At 44.4% G+C, this 22,440-nt stretch overlaps 2 protein-coding genes across 14 annotated transcripts in view; both read right to left on the reverse strand.

Annotated features, from left to right (window-relative positions):
• The window catches only part of LOC115192313 (lysine-specific demethylase 4A-like), a 63,610-nt gene extending 52,519 nt beyond the window's left edge, over positions 1-11,091 (reverse strand). Inside the window, exons 1-5 of one of the 8 annotated variants that reach the window (XM_029750659.1) lie at positions 10,955-11,091; positions 5,153-6,284; positions 4,994-5,025; positions 1,561-1,727; positions 1,210-1,385 (exon numbers count right to left, since the gene is read on the reverse strand). In XM_029750659.1, the coding sequence (XP_029606519.1) occupies positions 1,210-1,385; positions 1,561-1,701 (317 nt within the window). In that variant the 5' untranslated portion in view covers positions 1,702-1,727; positions 4,994-5,025; positions 5,153-6,284; positions 10,955-11,091. Of the gene's footprint in view, positions 1-1,209; positions 1,386-1,560; positions 1,728-1,927; positions 1,960-4,993; positions 5,026-5,152; positions 6,285-10,377; positions 10,541-10,954 lie in introns of those variants that run through there. The other 7 variants (XM_029750661.1, XM_029750662.1, XM_029750663.1 and 4 more) reach the window with 7 other exon arrangements.
• A 3,648-nt stretch (positions 11,092-14,739) lies between these two features.
• LOC115192316 (receptor-type tyrosine-protein phosphatase F-like) overlaps positions 14,740-22,440 on the reverse strand; it is a 435,047-nt gene continuing 427,346 nt past the window's right edge. For all 6 annotated transcript variants that reach the window (XM_029750668.1, XM_029750671.1, XM_029750670.1 and 3 more), the window contains 2 exons: positions 22,237-22,372; positions 14,740-15,565 (listed from right to left, as the gene is read on the reverse strand). In XM_029750668.1, coding sequence (XP_029606528.1) covers positions 15,497-15,565; positions 22,237-22,372 — 205 coding nt within the window. In that variant the 3' untranslated portion in view covers positions 14,740-15,496. The remainder of the gene's footprint in view (positions 15,566-22,236; positions 22,373-22,440) is intronic.

A 22,440-nucleotide genomic window follows, 5' to 3' on the forward strand; every position in this document is an offset into this window, starting at 1 on the left:
AAGTTCTCATTTACAACTGTGACCTGGCCAAGATAAAGAAAAGCAGTGCGACAAAATAACAGACTTACACATAAACAAACGTACAGTCAATAACGCAATACCGTCATACCCAAGAAGACTCAATGCTGTAATCACTGACAAAGGTGCTTCAACAAAGTACTGAGTAAAGGGTCTGAATTCCTATGTAAATGTAATATCAGTTAGCAAAAAAGTGTGTAGATTAATTAAGGGAAAAAAAATAATCGAATCAATTTTAGAATAAGGCTGTAATGTAACAAAATGTAGAAAAAGTCCAGGGTCTGAATACTTTCTGTAGGCGTTCCTTTGTCCAGGTGGGAAAAGGCAGTGGGGAGTACAATTCAGATTGCGTCATCTGTGGATCTGTTGGGGCGGTATGCAAATTGGAGCAGGTCAAGGGTTTCTGGGATGATGGTGTAGATGTGAGCCATGACCAGCCTTTCAAAGCACCTCATGGCTACCAATGCGAGTGCTACGGGGTAGTCGTCATTTAGGCATGTTACCTTCGCTTTCTTGGGCACAGGGTCTATGGTGGTCTGCTTGAAACATATAGGTATTACAGACTCAGTCAAGGAAAGGTTGAAAATGTCAGTGAAGACACTTGCAAGTTGGTCCACTTCTGGCCCCGCAGCCTTTTGAATGTTGACCTGTTTAAAAGGTCTTGCTCACGTCGGCTACGGAGAGCGTGCTCACACAGTCATCCGGAACAGCTGGTGCTCTCATGCATGCTTCAGTGTCGCTTGCCTCGAAGCAAGAATAAAAGGCATTCAGCCCGTCTGGTAGGCTCACGTCACTAGGCAGCTCGCGGTTGGGTTTTCCTTTGTAGTCCATAATAGTTTGCATGCCATGCCACAGCCGACGAGCGTCAGAGCCGGTATAGTAGGATTCAATCTCAGTCCTGTATTGACGCTTTGCCTGTTTGATGGTTCAGCGGGATTTCTTATAAGCGTACGGATTAGTTTCTCGTTCTAGCCTTTAGCTCAGTGTGGCTGTTGCCTGTGATCCATGGCTTCAACAGTGTTTTGAGAAATAAAACCAATATTACAACCATGTGTAGCCTATAACTATGCATCGTGTCCTATAACATGTACCATGTGTAGAACTATGTTAACAATGTGTATGTACTATATTACAACCATGTGTATAACTATGTTAAAAATGAGTACTGTCTTTAACAGTGTGAAAGCTCACTTGTCTGTGTTGGCAGTCTTGCGGAACTCTCGGACGGTCATGGGTTTCTTTTGGATGTTGTACTGTGTGAAGAGACCGGACTGGCCAGTCACCACTTGCTGTATAGGAGCAGGGATCACCAGGTCATCTATGTCATCATAGGTACGTCTGGGCTTCCAGTCTTTGGGTGAAATAACCTGCAACACACACAAACATAGCATTGTCTTAATTTATGCAGAGTGTATTCTTTATAGAATGGGATATAAACATTTGAAACATAGAATGATGAATGTTTATGCGTATGATCTTCAGAAACACACACACACACACACACACACACACACACACACACACACACACACACACACTAACCTTAGCCATTCCAGCTCGGTGAGCTCCTTGTGACTCCATGTAGGCGATGTAACGGCTGAAGTCCTTAAACTCCTCCATGGAAGGGTGAAAGGTCATGATCTTGGAACCAGGAGTCTGCTGGGATGCAGTGTCTGTTGCCATCCTGGAGTCGCTCTGATCTGCAGACACTGGACAAGAGAGAACATGTGTTTTTGGTGTTGATCTGATGTCTGTGTTAATTGCATCACATTTTGATAGCCAATGCTTCACCTCTGACTTATCATTTTGTGTTAAAGAGCTGTTTTGCATAGTCAGTGTATATGGAAGTAGTTTATGATTTACAATCTCTGTCTCTTTGGAAGGCAATCCTTGCTTGAATTTCGTCTACCTTGTTGTCAAGAGACTGGACATTGGCGTGTAGTATACTCGGGAGCGCTTCGGGAAAGTTTTATTCCTGGTCGTAATGTTGGTAAGTTGATGTTGCCTCTTATCCAATAGTTCTTCCCAGCTGTATGTAATAAGACTTAAGATTTCCTGGGGTAACAGTGTAAGAAATACATAAATACTGCATAGTTTCCTAAGAACACGAAGCGACCATCTCTGTCGGCGCCTTGTTGACGCAATCTTGACCTGTTTAACTTCTTGCAGATCAGTGGGGACGGTAGCGTCCCACCTGGCCAACAGCCGGTGAAATGGCAGAGCGCCAAATTCAAATTAAATTACTATAAATATTAAACTTTCATTAAATCACAAGTGCAATACATCAAAATAAAGCTTAACTTGTTGTTAATCCAACCAAGGTGTCAGATTTCAAAAATACTTTACTGAGGACAAAAAGACGATTATCTCAGGACAACGTCCAGCACACAAATGCATAACAAATCACTTTTACAGATGCACAATCGAGAGCATCCTGTCGGGTTGTATCATCGCCTGGTACGGCAACTGCTCCACCCACAACCGTAAGGCTCTCCAGAGGGTAGTGAGGTCTGCACAACGCATCACCGGGGGCAAACTACCTGCCCTCCAGGACACCTACACCACCCGATGTCACAAGAAGGCCAAAAATATCATCAAGGACAACCACTCAAGCCAATGCCTGTTCACCCCGCTATCATCCGCGAGGTCAGTACAGGTGCATCAAAGCTGGGACCGAGACACTGAAAAACAGCTTCTATCTCAAGGCCATCAGACTGTTAAACAGCCATCACTAACATTGAGTGGCTGCTGCCAACATACAGACCACTTAATAATTAAAAATTGCATGTAAAAAATGGTATGGTGGCTGCTTGGCATTCAACCGTGAGGTGCTACAGAGGGTAGTGCGTACTTCCCAGTACGTCACCGGGGCCAAGCTTTCCTGCCATCCTGGACCTATATACTAGGCGGTGTTAGAGGAAGGCCCCCAAAAATTGTCAAAGGCTCCTTAACAGATTCTACCACTAAGCCATAAGACTGCTGAACAATTAATCAAATGGCCACCCGGACTATTTACACATTTACACCACCCCCCTTTGTTTTTACACTGCTGCTACTCACTGTTCATTATCTATGCATAGTCACTTTACCCCTACCTACATGTACAAATTACCTCGACTACCTGTACCCCGACACATTTACTCGGTACTGGTACCCCCCTATATATAGCATCATTACTGTTATGTGAACTGCAATGGTTGGTTAAGGGCGTGTAAGTAAGCATGTCACACCTGTTGTATTTGGCGCTTTTGACAAATAAAATTTGAATTGATGGAGAGCGCTTCTTTTACCAGAATCAACCAGAATGTACCGTGCGACCCTTTGCATGGGCAACATTTCCCTCTCTCTTCAAAGGTATATCTGCCATTGCGAATGTCAGACTCTATCCTGTGAGGCACATCGATCTGCAGATTGACCATGGTGAGATTGTAGACTCCTGAATTGATAGCTGTAAAAAAAATTGCCTAAACAAACTGCACTAACTAGCTACGTTACATGCTGATCTTGTCCTTGGTATTATTGTGTGTAGCTATGTTTCCTTGCTAGCCAGCCAGCCCAACCATAGAGGGCATTGCATTGCAGATGTTGTAGTCAATTTGAGCTGCAACAGATTTCAACAAGAGATTTTCCATGTTGCTACCAACCTTATTTTAAAATGCCAAAATGAAACAAAAACATTGTTCACATATTTAGTGGTTTTGGGCTGATTTTTCCTTTAAGTTTGAGGGCTTCTCACATGGGTCTAGTTATCAGGAATAATTTGTATTTATTTTCGTAATATTTTTTTCATTTATTTTTTAAACAATAGGAACCGTAAGACAAAAGACAGACAAACAAACATTGCTGACATAACACCTGCTCAGACCCACATCCCCACCGTTTCAACTTCTAGTGCTTGTAAGACTATGCCATATGACCTCATTTCTCTTTCTATCTGTAGCACTTTTTTTTATATTTAAATAGTGCATGAATGAAATGCATTGTCTTAACAATTGAGGGTCATTTGATTGAGTTTTAAACAAAAGTTTTCAAAATGATCAACGAGAAAAGTATAGTCCAACCCATTGTGCATCTCACCACACCCTCATATGCCATTTCTTGAAATATGCCGATACAATATAAATGTACTTTTTAATCTAAAACTTCTGACTACCAACTTCCTAATTCCGCCCATAACTTTGACTTCATAGCATTCCCAGAAGGCATGAATCATTAAGTCACTGTTAGTTTTACACTTAAGACATGACTCTGCCGTTGTGCTATAGCATTTGTGACTTTTGTCTTTGTATAAATTATATCAGGAATAATTAATGGACTGTAGCTACTGTGGCATTGCATCGTTGATAACATGTAGTCTCGACCACCTGTCGCCCCCTACTGTTTGTGTGTAAACGACATAACACTGCTTGCTTAGCGAGTACCACTTCCTTCCGATTTGGCCCATACCTGGCGCGAACTCAGGACCTCTGCCTTGCAAGCACACATCACCTCCCTCCTGATGTGCTCTTACCAGATGGTGCCACACGAAAAGCTAGCAATTCGGCGGTGCAAGTGGGGACACTTCAGGCTGAGGAGTAAGTTTCACACACCCACAAAGTTCATCCTACTATGGAAACTAACTAGCAAATGATCTAATAATGCAATCTCAGCATTTAACAGTTACACTTTATTAGCACATGCAATAGCTTCACCCCCTAACGTTATATAAGAATAAATAGAATTTCTATAGTGTGTTTTATAACCTCAACCTCAAAAAACAAAGCAATACAGGTACATCATGAAAACACTGACCTGCCTGAAGTACCCCCTCATGCCCGTGCGACTGACGTGATTCATAGATTAGGTGTACATTTTACAAAAAATAAAAAAATATTAAAAAAAAGGGTTTACGCACCCAGTCAAGTTTGGGAGACTTGTTTTCAATGTCAGGGAAGTAAGAGTTGAACTCACTGAGTTTGGATAAATGTGAGCTTACCATTTGCACCATAGGAGCTCTGCCAACATCACCTGTAGAAAGGCAGGGGTCAAGCTGCTGGAAACAACTTATATCCCCATCTTCACATTTCCTTTCCTAGAGTTTGATCTTCATGAATCCACACACTGTCATACATGTTTAGAATGTGTGTGTCTTTACCTTGCAGAATAATATTCAGGTTGTTCAGTGTGCTGAACACATCAGCAAGATAGGCAAAGCAGGCTCCCCAGTCAGTGTCCTCGAACACAGCCACAATGGGGTGTGAGTGCTCAGACAGAAAATCACTTCCTTCGGCGCGCAGCTCAAAAAGCCACTAGCATTTTCCCTCTGGATAGTTAACGGACGTCAGCGTGAAGCAGTAGCTGCTGGTGCTCATTCTCACTCATCACAGAGCCTTTCAAACAGCCTGTAATTCAGAGGCATGGACTGGATAAAGTTAATCACTTTCACTGCGTCACAAAACAGCAACAATGTGAAAACCATCCACACCTGTAGTTCTCCCGGTCTTGCAGAACAGAATGTGCTCATTCATTTCCAAAATGTTTCTGTGTCGCACAAACGCAATCAACTGGGCTTCCACTGACATAAGTCGATTCATCCCAACTGCAGAGAAAATGGACCGGAATTATTTTTTCTACCACTTGATCAACGCCCATGTAATCGATCCAACGGCACACTGTGTTATTTGACAATGGTACAGTCTTCAGTGCATCAGTTGCTGTTTAATGAATCATAGTTTCTGTGAGGATAAACAGCAGCAGGCACTCTAGCGCACGGAACAAAGGATCACCTGCACTTAGCGCAAGCAGAGCATCAACCATTGAGCCAACAGGCAGGAGGGCAAAGGACAGAGAGCAATGCACACGCAGTGAAACTAAAGTTTAAAAAAGTAGGCCTATAAATATAAAATACTCATTAATTTCACACCTGAGTAAATGTTTTCCTACCAATTAAGATTTAAGTAACATTTTTTTAAACATATTTTTTTTTTTTTATCTTCCCACATACCCCAGTTGGGAAACACTGATGTAGAGGACTACTCTGTGAACCAGCCTGAGTTATGTAGCTACTGGACCTCCTCCTTCACAATGTATGGCACCCACTTAGGTGATGCCTCAGCAGCTCTGGGCGCCAGAAAGCTCACCACATACAGTTCAGAGTAGTAGTCAGTCGTCCTCACTACGAACCTTCTGCCTCAGTACTGCATTCCTTTCCTCCAGTGGTCACCAACCGGTCGATCGCAATCGACTGGTCTATCTCCAAGGCATTTCTAATCGATCGCCAAACATTTCTGTAAAAAAACACAACAATGATAAAGCCTTTTTTTTTTATAAAAATTCTCGAAGTTGGAGGTAGGTGCACCCAATCAGCTGCCCTGAGCGCCGAGTAGGGGAAGTGTTCCGATTTTGAACCATTTCGTGCGTCTGAAGGTACAAACGCTGCCTTCCGGGGCCTATCGCTGGCCAATCGGATAGCTCAGATTACCATGTCTACAGTAATGAAGCCGGTGTAAAAGAGATTTCAAAACCATGATTAGAGTAGGGGCTGTCCCCGACAAATTTAAAGTTGTCTGTTCTTTCGACCAATCTACTTGTCAAAATGTTTAAATGTGTATTTTTCCACATTTTAATAAAATTAACTATGTGTAAGCTACTGAGCTTGTCTGATGCTTTAAGCACACCGATTAAATAATTAAGACACAAAAATGACTCGAGCCAGAGATCAAGATAGCCTAACCAGAAGAAGAAAAAAAACTTAACTTCTATTGCCAACAATGTAAAGAAAATGGTCTACATAAAGCCAACAAATAAAAACATAGCAGCCTGCAGGTAGAAAATATAATAATAAAAATAAATATCATGGCCTGTCTGCAAGGAACTTGAAACATTGTATCAGCCTAAAATGTGCTAACAAACTTGCAACATTGTATATCCTGGGTCCTCAGAGTTTCCCAGGCCAGTGAGCTCCAGACAGACACAGCTGTAGGCTATTTGCGCAAGAGATAAAAAGTATTATGATGTTTACACCGGATCAGAGAATGATTTTTTTTTATTTTATTTTTCACACTGATAGGAAAGGAAGCTAGATTGTTCAAATAGGCTACATTGAGGAACCACTGTCATTCTCAATGGATGTACAAACAGACTATTTACTTGCTGTTTGAGGTGAAGAAAAGATGACTTGGAGAAGCTCATTAGTGGTGGTTAGTTCAGATCTCCAAAAGGGCACATTTATAAGCCTACATTTGCGTGCAGGCCAGGTAGCCTAGGCCTACTTCTATGCGTAAACAGGTGCGCGTCCTTACTCAACATTGAAAGAAGCGCTCCAAACCAAACACAATTAATAAAATTGACAACTCGTACATGGAATAAAGTAAACCAAAACTTTTTTCTCACAAGTTGATTTTAAGTACCTTGGAATCATACTTGATTCCAACCTCTCTTTTAAAAAGCATGTCGAAAAAGGTAATTCAAATAACCAAATTCAACCTAACTAATTTCCGATTTATACGAAATTGTTTGACCACAGAGGTAGCAAGACTGTACTTCAAATCGATGATACTCCCCCACTTAACATACTGCTTGACTAGTTGGACCCAAGCTTGCTATACAACATTAAAACCTATTCAGTCTGTCTACAAACAGGCTCTCAAAGTGCTCGATAGGAAGCCCAATAGCCATCATCACTGTTACATCCTCAGAAAGCATGAGCTCCTGAGTTGGGAAAATCTGGTGCAATACACCGACGCATGTCTTGTATTCAAGATCCTAAATGGCCTGGCTCCCCCTCCACTCAGTATTTTTGTTAAACAGAAAATCCAAACATATGGCAGCAGATCCACAAGGTCTGCCATGAGAGGTGACTGTATAGTTCCCTTAAGGAAAAGCACCTTTAGTAAATCCGCTTTCTCTGTGAGAGCGTCCCATGTCTGGAATACACTGCCATCAGACACACATAACTGCACCACATAATCACACTTTCACAAAATGCATGAAGACATGGCTAAAGGTCAATCAGATTTGTGAACATAATCCCTAGCTGTGTATTGCCGCTTTCCATGTTGTCTGTTGTCTGTAGCTTGTGAGGTGTGGAAACACTGTTGTTTTTATGGATTTTGTCTTGTTGCTTTTTGTTCTATGTTGCTCTGTCTGTATGCTACATCTTGCTTGTCCTATGTTGCTCTGTCTGTATGCTATGTCTTGCTTGTCCTATGTTACTCTGCGTGTGCTCACTGTTCTATGATTGTCTATATTGTAATTGTTTTTAATAACCTGCCCAGGGACTGCGGTTGAAAATTAGCCGGCTGGCTAAAACCGGCACTTTTACTGAAACGTTGATTAATGTGCACTGTCCCTGTAAAAATAAAATAAACTCAAACTCAAACAAGTGTAGCCTAAGTTGTGCATTCTGCAAATGGGAATTAACGGTAAATGTACTACTGTTGATATTCATCTGCCATCCCGCGGCCTCCGCAATGGATTAGTCCACTGGGACAGTCATCAATCAAGAGGTGCCTTAAAATAAATATATTTTTTGCAACTACTCAACTAAAAAATATTGGTCGACCTGAGGCAGCAGGCAGCCTAGTGTTTAGATCGTTGGACTTGTAACCGAAAGGTTGCAAGATCAAATCCCCGAGCTGACAAGGTAAAAATCTGTCGTTCTGCCCCTGAACAAGGCAGTTCCTAGGCCATCATTGTAAATAAGAATTTGTTCTTAACTGACTTGCCTAGTTAAATAAAGGTAAAATATCTTAATTTTTTTTAAAACAGCCCATCGACCAAACAATTGACCAGTTGACTAAATGGGGTCAGCCCTAGACTAGGGAGACTGTCAATGAATTCAGCAAAGAGCAGCTGTTTTTGAGTGAGTTCATGTCTAAGTTCTTAGTCAGCACTGTCAATACTTTATAAGCCATAAAATGTGCGTTCATCCTACTTGTACTCGTGCTACAACCAGCATTGTATCTAATGAACGAGTAGAAATGTGTATCAATAGGCTTTCATTTTTATTATTAGAAACTTTAATATCAAGGAATATTTCACTTCCTCTGTTCATAGGAGTAACAGCATGAATTTGTTCATGAGGCAGAAATAATGCAGTGCAACTAAGTTTCGCCATCAGCTAGAACACAGTGTCCCTTTTTGGTCAGCGTCAGAAGAAGAAAGGGAAAGCGGAGGGACGTTGAGCGGTGGACCCTCATCAGCCTGCTGCTCTCTCCCTCAGCTGAGACTCACCATCAGATGCAGGCACCATCAGCCCAGTAAAATAAAGCAAATTATTTAACTGTGCTCACTCCGTTGTTCCTCATAAGTAATGCAACAACAACTGAGATCATATATCCTACCTTAAATGTTTTAATATAACAAACAATGCATTGGCAGGGCAATTCAAGCAAAGCCAATATGCAGTGATAACATATTGGGCCTATAACCAACTGCACAAACCTCATTGCTACAGTAGTCTTTTTAATAGCTTAATGTTGCATAGGATTACTTTTTTAAAGTAATTTTCCCAAAAAATATAAGCGGTGGATCTCAGCTTGCACTTTGACTAAGAAAGTGATATTGACTTAGAAAAGATTGGTGACCACTGCTTTGCTGCAGCTTCCATTCCTCTCAAGCTTCAGGTGACTCTTCAATTGATATTTTCAAAAAGATCAGGAACCAGCAGCCAGGTGACACAAAAAAAGCTGCTAGTGTCCAGATGCATCATTGAACAGAAACAATTAGCCAGCTAAAGTAGCTAGCTAAGCCATAATGACTTTACCTGCCAGTCCATCTGCACATCTGTGGGTCAAAACCACCCGAAATATGCAATAAAACTCAATGTTATCAAAAACAAAACAGCTGATTTAAAAAACGTACAAATAATTGTATATGTACATATTTACAGGAGCTCTCTGCTTAGGCTAACGTTACTACTATGGCAACTACAGAAGTGTATCGTCACACAAAAACACTCCAATACACAGTACAAGAAATATACATATTGTGGGGCCAGGTAGATAATGTCGTCGAAATTACTTCATTTCAGAATTCTAACATCGCGTTAGCTAGTTAAAGTTAGCTCTTGGCATACTAGCTAGTTAACTAGCTAGATGCCGGTCATCACTAGTTACCACAGCCATGAACCCCGCCTATTTCTAAAATGTATCTTCTTAACATTTTATTTTAAACCGAACCTTACCAAACTGCGAACCTTATGCCTAACATTAAATTAAGACCAAAAAGCAAATGTTTGTTTCAATGACTTGTTACAATATTGCAATTTTAACTTTGTGGCTGTAGTATCTAGGTACTGACAAATGCCTAACGTTAACATCAACAACAAAACTCAAATTTAAACGAGACAGTTAGCTAAAATTAGCTAGTTAACGTTACCTCGCAGTAAACCAGTCTTTTACTAAACTCAGATCTCCTCCGTGAGATAGATGGCTAGCTTCGTATGATGCTAACGTTGTGTTGTTGTCTTAACTTTTCCGTCCAACAACATAAGAAAGCTAGCATGCTAATATTCCTCAAGACAGCTAACGTCAGCGCATTGCGAAGTTCCTGCCCACCTGCAGATTGGACGAAATCCTGATTAAATGAATTCCTACATTTGTGATTGGTTGAATGCCAAGTCATTTAACGACGGGCCCAGTGTTGTCACCTAACCCCCAGAAAAGAGCGTTAGCAAGATGCCTTACAAACCTAGCCAAATTAATCATTGTTTACTTAATAATGTATTTCAGCTATAGCAAAGACAAAGTAATACTAGTTGTATCATGTCATACTGACAAACATGTTAAGTATAACGCAACAACTGATAACGTTACAACTTTGAGAAGCAAGAAACGTTAGTACGTTACACTAACGTAGCTTTGACTAAGAGCGCAGACCATTTTCAGCAACATTACTTATCAGTAGTTAGCTACTTAAAAGCAAACACATTTTTTTGTTTAAAATATTAACTTACGCTTGACGACCAAGTAATGAGTGATTGCTACTTCAAAATCTCCAAAAGCAGAAGATTATTTGTTCACAATTCACCATGGGCAGGAAAGATTGTCCACCATTAAGTTACCCAGTGTCGCACGCATGCTCAGTGCGTGTTTGTTCACAAAGATTAATGAGGGCGTATCCAACGCTCAACCGAGAATAATCAAAATGCACTATTTTGCTATGACTCCGCCTTGTTATATTACTCAGGACCTGCAAATAATAGCCTATTAATATGTTATAAGTCATTAAAAAGTTGGATGATGTAAAGAAAAATGATAAAGTCTCAGTCATATTAAGACATCTAATTTCTCTGTACAAATACCAAATACCAAAACTGTAGTCTTTCGGTGATCAGTTTTTTCCACAATTGAAAATATTATTTAGCAATAGAATGTGGTTTATGAGTTCCAAAGAATCAATCATGTAAATTGTATTATCTTTATGTTCAACACAGTGAGTTTTCCTCTTTGAAACCTGGAGTTTACCTAACATGTCACCTAACATTGTTCACCTAATACCTTTTTTTAAATATATTTTTTAGAAATTGCACTGTTGGTTAGAGCCTGTAAGTAAGCATGTCACTGTAAGGTCTACACCTGTTGTATTTGTCGCATGTGAAAAATAAACTTTGATTTGACATGTCTAACTGTTACTGTAGATCTGAACAATTCTCAACATCCTCCTAGTCACAATGCTGGTACCCACTGACTACTGTAAACCACAATTCATTGTTTATGCCATTTTGTGACCATAATATTTGAGGGGTTCTGTCAGGACAGAGTGGCTGTACAGCAGTGTCCAGGCAGTCCATGGACACAGCACAGGCAGGCATTGGCTGGAGGGGTATCCACCACAATCTGTTGTACTGGCAAGGGGATGAATAAAGGGGGAGCAGGTCCATGGACGGATGGGGGTGGGAAGAGAAGGGTACAGTGTGTGTGTGTGTGTGTGTGTGTGTGTGTGTGTGTGTGTGTGTGTGTGTGTGTGTGTGTGTGTGTGTGTGTGTGTGTGTGTGTGTGTGTGTGTGTGAGTGTGTGTGTGTGTGTGTGTGTGTGTGTGTGTGTGTGTGTGTGTGTGTGTGTGAGAGAGAGTTGTGACTGCAAGTTTGTGCATGTGTGTGTGCAGGGTACAGGCAAATCTCAACATGGAAAGTCCACGACATAGACAAAAAAGAGCCATACAACCACCACATTATAAAAAACCAAATTATTCAACTTTATTAACATCAAGGTTTTTGCAACATTTTTTTCCTCTCCTTTTTATTAACAAATAGAAAAAAGATTGAACCCCTACGGCACTATTCGAAGACAAAGTGAAATGAATCCTGTTTTGTAGTCCATTCTTCCGGGCCCACTAAATCCAAATTCACCTCATTTTGCAACTCTATAGTACCACTTAAGAAAGAAAAGCTTGACTATAAGGTAGAGATCCTCCACCATACATTGATGTTGCTTCTTTGTGTTACAGGAGAATTTCCTTCTGTACCACAGTGAGGAGATAATACAGTATAGTACAGTATAGTACAGCAGTTATACCATGGATGTAAAGTCAGTGACAGTCAGAAGAGACGTTCATCTGGGTTGTTGTCAGTTACTGGAACTGCAGAGCTGGCCAGTCATTGGGAGCTGGACCAGTCATTTGCAGATGGACATGTGCAGTTCATAGTTCAGAATCAGAAGGGTAATCAGAAATACATGGATGAATAACTGTCTGTCTGGACACTTCAACACTTCTCATAGGATGGTTGTTGTTGGGGCTGTACATTAGTCTGTGATGTGGAGCTCTGTATATCTGCTTCTCCAAACTAGGTATAGCTTGTCAGATCAGACCAGAGCCAGGGTCCCAGTTCCTCTGTGACTTTCGGGAGTGATGGTTTGGTTCAGTCTTCCTCAGGCCAGGCTCGACCTTCCTGGAGGTAACAACTTAGGGTGCTGTTACAGAACAAACAACTTTTCCATGTACCGGTAGTTTTCTGTATTTCTTTCGCTGTGTCTAGAGTTTGGACCGGAGCTCTTTGAGCAACAGGCATTGAGAAAATCACAGTAAACAGTTATTGGGAATTTGTACATGGCAGATTTTTCAAACGTCATCAAGATTAGTGTATTCAGTTTTTTAACCATACAGTGCATTTGGAAAGTATTCAGACTCAGATGGTATTCACATTTTTTCACATTTTGTTACGTTACAACCTTATTCTAAAATCGATTAAATAAATAAATAAATAATTTAATCAATCTACACACAATACCCCATAATAACAAAGCGAAAACAGTTTTTAGAATTTTTTGCAAATATATTCTATTTAAAAAACAGAAATACCTTATTTACATAAGTATTCAGACCCTTTGCTACAGTCTGAGACCAAAACTGAGCTCAGCTGCATCCTGTTTCCATTGATCATCCTTGAGATGTTTCTACAACTTGATTGGAGTCCACCTGTGGTAAATTCAATTGATTGGACATGATTTGGAAAGGCACACGCCTGTCCATATAAGGTCCCACATTTGAAAGTGCATGTCAGAGCAAAGACCAAGCCATGAGGTCGAAGGGATTGTCCATAGAGCTCCGAGACAGGATTGTGTTGAGGCACAGATCTGGGGAAGGGTACTAACAAATATCTGCAGCATTGAAGGTCCCCAAGAACACAGTGGCCTCCATCATTTGGCAAGTAGCCTTGGTTACCGGCCCAAGAGTGTTGGGCCGGTAACCAAAAGGTTGCTGGATCGAATCTCCGAGCTGACAAGGTAAAAATCTGTCATTCTGCCCCTGAACAAAGCCGTTTGCACACTGTTCCCCGGGCTCTGAAGACCTTGATGTTGATTATGGCACCCCCCCACCCCGCACCTCTCTGTTTCAGAGAAGGGCCTTGGTCAGGGTGGTGGCCAAGAAGCCGATGGTCCCCCTGACAGAGCTCCAGAAGGAAAATCATCTCTACAGGACTCCACCAATTAGGCCTTTATGGTAGAGTGGCCAGATGGAAACTACTCCTCAGTAAAAGGCACATGACAGCCTGCTTGGAGTTTTCCAAAAGACACCTAAAGGACTCTCAGACCATGAGAAACAAGATTCTCTGGTCTGATGAAACCAAGATTGAACTCTTTGGCATGAATGCCAAGTGTCACATCTGGAGGAAACCTGGCACCATCCCTACGGTGATGCGTGGTGGCAGCATCATGCTGTGGAAATATATTTCAGAGGCAGGGACTGGGAGACTAGTCAGGATCGAGGGAAAAATGAATGGAGAAAAGTACAGAGAGATCCTTGATGAAGACTTCAGACTGGGGCGAAGCTTCACCTTCCAACAGGACAACGACTTTCAGTAAACAGTCAAGACAACGCAGGAGTGGCTTCGGAACAAGTCTCTGAATGTCCTTGAATCTGCAGAGAAGAATGGGAGAAACTCCCCAAATACAGGTGTGCCAAGCTTGTAGTGTCATACCCAAGAAGACTCGAGGCTGTAATTGCTGCCAAAGGTGCTTCAACAAAGTACTTAGTAAAGGGTCTGAATACTTATTTAAATGGTCGGTTTCTGTTTTTTATATATATTTGCAAACATATTCTACAAACCTGTTTTTGCTTTGTCATTATGAGGTATCGTGTGTAGAGTGATGGGGGGGGGGAACCCATTTATTCCATTCTAGAATAAGGCTGTAACGTAACAAAATGTGGAAAAAGTCAAGGGGTCTGAATACTTTCCAAATGCACTGTATAAAGGTTTATTTTATAGTAGTCCACTAACTCTGATGTATGTGTTTGATCTTTTTGTGGAGATGGCTAGTCATTTTGTAAAGTACCAGGAAGTGAAAAGGCGTATAAAAGATTGTCCCCCATATACCACTGAATAGGACCAGAGAATAGCGAACTTTAGAATATTATAATTATGGTAAAAAATAAAATTATTATTAGCAGCTCTGAGTATGCATACGTCTCCAGTATTAATAATAACTCGGAGCATGTTAAAAATTCATGTCCCTTGTGCAAAAAAAGACAAGTAATTAATTTAAAATGACACAGGTTAAGACATACAATAACCAGAGTAGAAATGATTAGAAAATAAATTCTAAATAATAATAATAATAATCACATACTTATAATGGGTAATAATATTGATATTGATGCATAATAAAAGCAGAAAAATAACCGTTGCTATATCAGCAGGAGTAGGTGGCAGAAATAGTGATTTTATGGTGTGTGCATTACGTATAGAGACGTCAGCATGAAGCACACTGAAGCGTTTAGATAATTTTTTGGGGAGTAGATTTTAGTAGTGGAGGGTTTTAAAGCAGGTTTATTATGCCAGTCAGGAGTCCAGGAGTACTGCTCCACCTGATTGAAGGTCGCCCAGTCAGACTTGTGCTCTCTCCCTCTCCTCCTCACCCCTCTCCACTCTTCCTCCCCCCTCTCCCTTCTCCCCTCAGGCAGTTTCTGGACTTTGTCAGCAGGGTGTATATGGCTCAGAAGGGACACACTGGCGGCGCTCCGGAACCCCAGGAGTCCCAGTGCATTCTGAGACTGATTATGTTGCATAGTGGTCAAAGCTGCCAAGGTACTCCAGAGCTGCCCTGTAGCACAACTGGTACTGGTCCTGGGAGGGAAACAAAGAGGGGCAGAGCAGTGTCGGTCAAGAGAGTTATCTACAATCATGAATAGAGCCACTTTACCCCGACCTACATGTACAAATTACCTCGACTAACCTGCACCACCGCACATTGACTCAGTACCAGTACCCTGTATATAGCCTCGTTAATTTAGTAAATATTTTCTTAACTCTATTTCATGAACTGCATTGTTGGCTAAGGGCTCCTAAGTAAGCATTTCACGGTAAGGTCTACACCTGTTGTATTCGGAGCATGTGACAAATAACATTTGTTTTGATTTAATAGTTCTGCATTTGCCTAGGAGAGCATTTGTAACAATATGTTGAAATAACTACACTTTATTAATCTAACCTGTCACGACTTCTGCCGGAGTCGGTCACTCTCCTTGTTCGAGCGACGTTCGGCGGTCGACATCACCGCCCTTCTAGCCATCACCGATCCACTTTTCATTTTCCATTTGTTTTGTCTTTATTTTTTTACACACCTGGTTTCAATTCCCCCATTACATGTTCAATATTTAACCCTCTGGTTTCCCCCATGTTTGTGTGCGTGTTTGTTTTATTGTAAGGCTGTATTTGACAGCTGGTATATTGTTACCGGGTTTTGTTATTACGCCTGTTTATGTCGTGGTACTGGTATTTTTCCAGCACCATAGTATTGTATTAATACTGGTGTTTTCTTGAATTAAATACCTTGTCCACGCATTTCAGCTCTCCTGCGCCTGACTCCTTTCACCAGTTACCCACAGCCTTGACAGAAACACGCACCCCAAAGGAATGGAGTCAGCAGGAGCAGGTGCCCCAGCAGTAGGGGTTGAGGAGCGAGTCCAGCAGCACGCTGCCATGCTGCAGCATCTCAGCAGCGCCATGGATCACGTGCTACAAACCATGGAGCGCTGGGAGAGAAGAGGAGTCCCTCCAGCGTCTCCACCAGCTCCACCAGCACCACCAGTCTCACCAACACTCACCCCTCCTTCACCCGGGCCCAGTGGGATACGGCCCGCCCTCCCGAAGGAGTATGATGGAACGGCGGCGGGTTGTCAGGGGTTCTTGCTCCAGCTAGAGCTCTACCTGGCAACCGTCCACCCGGCTCCTTCGGGCCGAGAGAGCGTCGCCGCCCTCGTCTCCTGCCTTTCATGGAAAGCCCTGGAGTGGGCCAACGCCGTATGGGGGGAAGAAGAAGCGGTGTTGGACCACTTCGAGGATTTCACCCGCCTCTTCCAGGCAATCTTTGACCACCCGCCTGAGGGTAGAGCGGCGGGTGAACGTCTTGTCCACCTGAGGCAGGAGATGAGGAGCACACAGGAGTTCGCGTTGGAATTCCGGACCCTGGTCGCCGGCACAGGATGGAACGACAGGGCCTTTATCGATCACTAACGGTGCAGTCTGTGCGAGGATGTCTGTCGGGAGTTGGCCTGCAGGGACACCCCTCTCACTTTCGACCAGCTGGTGGACCTGTCCATCTGGCTGGATAACCTGCTGGCTACCCGCGGACGTCCAGATCGGGGTCTGTCGGTTCCATCCCCCAGCACCACCGCTCTGACGCCCATGGAGCTCAGAGGTGCTGCACTTAGGGCGACCAGAGGAGGGGCCGTTCCATGCACCGTCTGTGGCCGCAGAGGGCACACTGCCGGTCGGTGCTGGGGAGGTTCCTCTGGGAGTCGAGGCAGCAGGCAGGGCACTCTCGTGTCACCCCAGGTGAGTCGGCACCAGGCTCACCCAGAGCCCCCTGTTGCTCACATGTTTTTGTTTATTAATTTTCCTGAGTTTTCCCCGCATTCCCAGCATAAGGCGCTTGTAGATTCAGTCGCAGCTGGGAATTTTATTGACAGACCATTTGCCCATAGTTTAGGGACCCCCATTGTTCCTGTGGATATGCCCTTCCCTGTGCAAGCACTAGATAGTTGACCATTAGGGTCAGGGCTAATTAGGGAGGCCACCACTCCACTGGGCATGGTTACGCAGGAGGGTCACAAGGAGAGAATCCGTCTATTCCTTATTGATTCTCCTGTGTTTCCTGTGGTGCTGGGCCTACCCTGGTTGGCCTGTCATGACCCCACGATTTTGTGGCAACAGAGGGTTCTCACGGGGTGGCCACGAAAGTGCTCGGGGAGGTGTTTAGGGGTTTCTGTCGGTGCTACTACAGTGGAAAGTCCAGACCAGGTCTCCACCGTGTGCATCCCCTCTGAATATGCCGATTTGGCTCTCGCCTTCTGTAAAAAGAAGGCGATTTAATTACCATCCCATCGACGGGGGGATTGTGCGAAAAATCTCCTGGTAGACGCAGCACTTCCCAGGAGTCACGTGTATCCCCTATCGCAAGAGGAGACGGAAACATATGGAAACATATGTCTCCGAACCTCTGGGGCAGGGGTACATTCGGCCCTCCACTTCACCTGCCTCCTCGAGTTTCTTTTTTGTGAAGAAGAAGGATGGAGGTCTGTATTGACTATCGAGACATCAACCAAATCACTGTGAGGTACAGTTACCCGCTGCCTCTCATAGCCAGTGCGATCGAGTCAATGCACGGGGCGCGCTTCTTCACAAAATTGGATCTCAGGAGCGCTTACAACCTGGTGCGTATCCGGGAGGGGGACGAGTGGAAGAAGGCATTTAGTAACACCTCAGGGCACTATGAGTATCTCGTCATGCCGTATGGGTTGATGAATGCTCCATCAGTCTTCCAGGCCTTTATAGACAAGATTTTCCGGGACCTGCACAAGCAGGGTATAGTGGTGTATATCGACGACATTCTGATATACTCTGCTACACGCGCCAAGCATGTGTCCCTGGTGCGCAGGGTGCTTGGTCGACTGTTGGAGCATGACCTGTACGTCAAGGCTGAGAAATGCCTGTTTTTCCAATAGTCCGTCTCCTTCCTAGGGTACCGCATTTCCACTTCAGGGGTGGAGATGCAGAGTGACCGCATTACAGCTGTGCGTAATTGGCCGACTCCCACCACAGTAAAGGAAGTGCAGCGGTTTATAGGGTTTGCCAACTACTACCGGAGGTTTATCCGGGGCTTTGGTCAGGTAGCGGCTCCCATTACCTCACTGCTGAAGGGGGGACCGATGCGTTTGCAGTGGTCAGCTGAGGCGGACAGGGCTTTTGGTCACCTGAGGGCTCTGTTTACCTCGGCTCCCGTGCTGGCTCATTCGGATCCCTCTTTGGCGTTCATAGTGGAGGTGGACGCATCCGAGGCTGGGATAGGAGCCATGCTCTCTCAGCACTCGGGTACGCCACCAAAGCTCCACCCCTGTGTCTTCTTTTCAAATAAGCTCAGCCCGGCGGAGCGAAACGTGGGGGACCAGGAGTTGATGGCTGTTGTCAAGGCAATGAAGGCGTGGAGACATTGGCTTGAGGGGGCTAAACACCCTTTTCTCATCTGGACGGACCACCGCAATCTGGAGTACATCGGGCGGCGAGGAGACTGAACCCTCGCCAGGCAAGGTGGGCCATGTACTTTACCCATTTTGTTTTCACCCTGTCCTACAGACCAGGTTCCCAGAACGCGAAGGCAGACGCACTGTCCCGGATGTATGACACAGAGGATCGGTCCATGGATCCCACTCCCATATACCCGGCCTCTTGCTTGATGGCACCGGTAGTGTGGGAGCTGGACACGGACATCGAGCGGGCGTTACGTACAGAGCCCACTCCCCCCCAGTATCCAGCTGGGTGTCTGTACGTTCCGTTTGCTGTCCGTGACCGTTTGATCTATTGGGCCCACACGTCACCCTCCTCTGGTCATCCGGGCATCGGTCGGACAGTGCGCTGTCTTAGTGGGAAGTACTGGTGGTCCACCTTGGCTAAGGACGTGAGGGTTTATGTTTCCTCTTGCTCGGTGTGCACCCAGTGCAAGGCCCCTAGGCACCTGCCCAGAGGGAAGTTACAACCCTTGCCCGTTCCACAACGGCTGTGGTCGCACCTGCCGGTGGACTTCCTTACGGATCTGCCTCCCTCACAGGGTAACACCATGATCCTGGTCTTTGTGGATCGGTTTTCTAAGTCCTGCCGTCTCCTCCCTTTGCTTGGTCTCCCTATGGCCCTACAGACTGCGGAGACCCTGTTCACACCTCTTCCGGCACTACGGGGTACCTGAGGACATAGTATCTAATCGAGGTCCCCAGTTCACGTCAAGGGACTGGAGGGCGTTCATGGAACGTCTGGGGGTCTCAGTCAGCCTTACCTCAGGTGTTCACCCCGAGAGTAACGGGCAGGTGGAGAGAGTAAAGCAGGATGTGGGTAGGTTTCTGCGGGCTTATTGCCAGGACCGGCCGGAGGAGTGGGCGGCGTTCATACCATGGGCAGAGACGGCCCAGAACTTGCTCTGCCACTCCTCTACCAACCTCTCCCCTTTCGAATGCGTACTGGGGCACCAGCCGGTTCTGGCGCCGTGGCTTCAGAGCCAGATCGAGGCTCCTGTGGTGGACGACTGGTTTAGGTGCTCGGAGGAGACGTGGGACGCCGCTCATGTGCACCTTCAGCGGGCCATGAGGCATCAGAAAGATGTCGGTCCCTCTCCTTGTTCGAGCGGCGTTCAGTCTTCTAGCCATCACCGATCCACTTTTCATTTTCCATTGGTTTTGTCTTTGTTTTTTTACACACCTTGTTTCAATTCCCCCATTACATGTTCATTATTTAACCCTCTGGTTTCCCCCATGTTTGTGTGCATGTTTGTTTTATTGTAAGGCTGTATCTGACAGCTGGTATATTGTTACCGGGTTTTGTTATTACGCCTGTTTATGTTGTGGTACCGGTATTTTTCCAGCACCATAGTATTGTGTTTATACTGGTATTTTCTTGAATTAAAATACCTTGTCCACGCATGTCAGCTCTCCTGCGCCTGACTCCTTTCACCAGTTACCCAGAGCCTTGACATATATCCGCCTACCTTCCTCTAACATTATGGCACAGTTTCATGACAGGACATCACACAATATACAGTATCTCACAAAATTGAGTACACCCCTCACATTTGAGTATATCTTTTCATGTGACAACACTGAAGAAATGACACTTTGCTACAATGTAAAGTAGTCAGTGTACAGCTTGTATAACAGTGTAAATTTGCTGTCCCCTCAAAATAACTGAACACACAGCCATTAATGTCTAAACCGCTGGCAATAAGGGGGGGTACACCCCTAAGTGAAAATGTCCAAATTGGGCCCAATTAGCCATTTTCCCTCCACGGTGTCATGTCACTCGTTAGTGTTACAAGGTCTCAGGTGTGAATGGGGAGCAGGTGTGTTAAATTTGGTGTCATCGCTCTCACACTACCTCATACTGACTGGTCACTGGAAGTTCAACATGGCACCTCATGGCAAAGAACTCTCTGAAGATCTGAAAAAAAGAATTGTTGCTCTACATAAAGATGGCCTGGGCTATAAGAAGATTGCCAAGACCCTGAAACTGAGCTGCAGCACGGTGGCCAAGACCATACAGCGGTTTAACAGGACAGGTTCCACTCAGAACAGGCCTCGCCATGGTCGACCAAAGAAGTTGAGTGCACGTGCTGAGCGTCATATCCCGAGGTTGTCTTTGGGAAATAGACGTATGAGTGCTGCCAGCATTGCTGCAGAGGTTGAAGGGGTGGGGGGTCAGCCTGTCAGTGCTCAGACCATACGCCGCACACTGCATCAAATTGGTCTGCATGGCTGTCGTCCCAGAAGGAAGCTTCTTCTAAAGATGATGCACAAGAAAGCCCGCAAACAGTTTGCTGAAGACAAGCAGACTAAGGACATGGATTACTGGAACCATGTCCTGTGGTCTGATGAGACCAAGATAAACTTATTTGGTTCAGATGGTGTCAAGCGTGTGTGGAGGCAACCAGGTGAGGAGTACAAAGACAAGTGTGTCTTGCCTACAGTCAGGCATGGTGGTGGGAGTGTCATGGTCTGGGGCTGCATGAGTGCTGCCGGCACTGGGGAGCTACAGTTCATTGAGGGAACCATGAATGCCAACATGTACCGTGACATACTGAAGCAGAGCATGATCCCCTCCCTTCGGAGACTGGGAGGGGATCATGGGCAGTATTCCAACATGATAACGACCCCAAACACACCTTCAAGACGACCACTTCCTTGCTAAAGAAGCTGAGGGTAAAGGTGATGGACTGGCCAAGCATGTCTCCAGACCTAAACTCTATTGAGTATCTGTGGGGCATCCTCAAATGGAAGGTGGAGAAGTGCAAGGTCTCTAACATCCACCAGCTCTGTGATGTCGTCATTGAGGAGTGGAAGAGGACTCCAGTGGCAACCTGTGAAGCTCTGGTGAGCTCCATGCCCAAGAGGGTTAAGGCAGTGCTGGAAAATGATGGTGGCCACACAAAATAGACATTAATGGCTGTGTGTTGTGTTATTTTGAGGGGACAGCAAATTTACACTGTTATACAAGCTGTACACTCACTATTTTATTTTGTAGCAAAGTGTCATTTCTTCAGTGTTGTCATGAAAAGATATACTCAAATATTTACAAAAATGTGAGGGGTGTACTCACTTTTGTGAGATACTGTAAATCTGATTTGTAAAAAAAACTATTGTTTCAACTGAATCCTTGTTTGCTTAGTCACCTGCCTCTATCCAAGAGCTTCTATATAGTCCTATCCCCTCTCTAACCAGTCTATCCAAATATACTGTAGCGTTGTGACTGCATTGTACCTCTGTCTGCACCATGGCAGGTCTCTGGGTCCTCAGTGTTTTGGCGGTATGGAAGATGTCCACCACCCCCTCGTACCTCATCCTCTCCAGCACGATACTCAGGGTGATGAACACACCAGTCCGCCCAACACCAGCACTGTGGGGGAGCAAAGAGAGGGTTATACACAGTAGATATGCACACACACACACACACACACACACACA

The sequence above is a fragment of the Salmo trutta genome, chromosome 4 (assembly GCF_901001165.1).
Source record: "Salmo trutta chromosome 4, fSalTru1.1, whole genome shotgun sequence".
NCBI classification, from domain to species: domain Eukaryota; kingdom Metazoa; phylum Chordata; class Actinopteri; order Salmoniformes; family Salmonidae; genus Salmo; species Salmo trutta.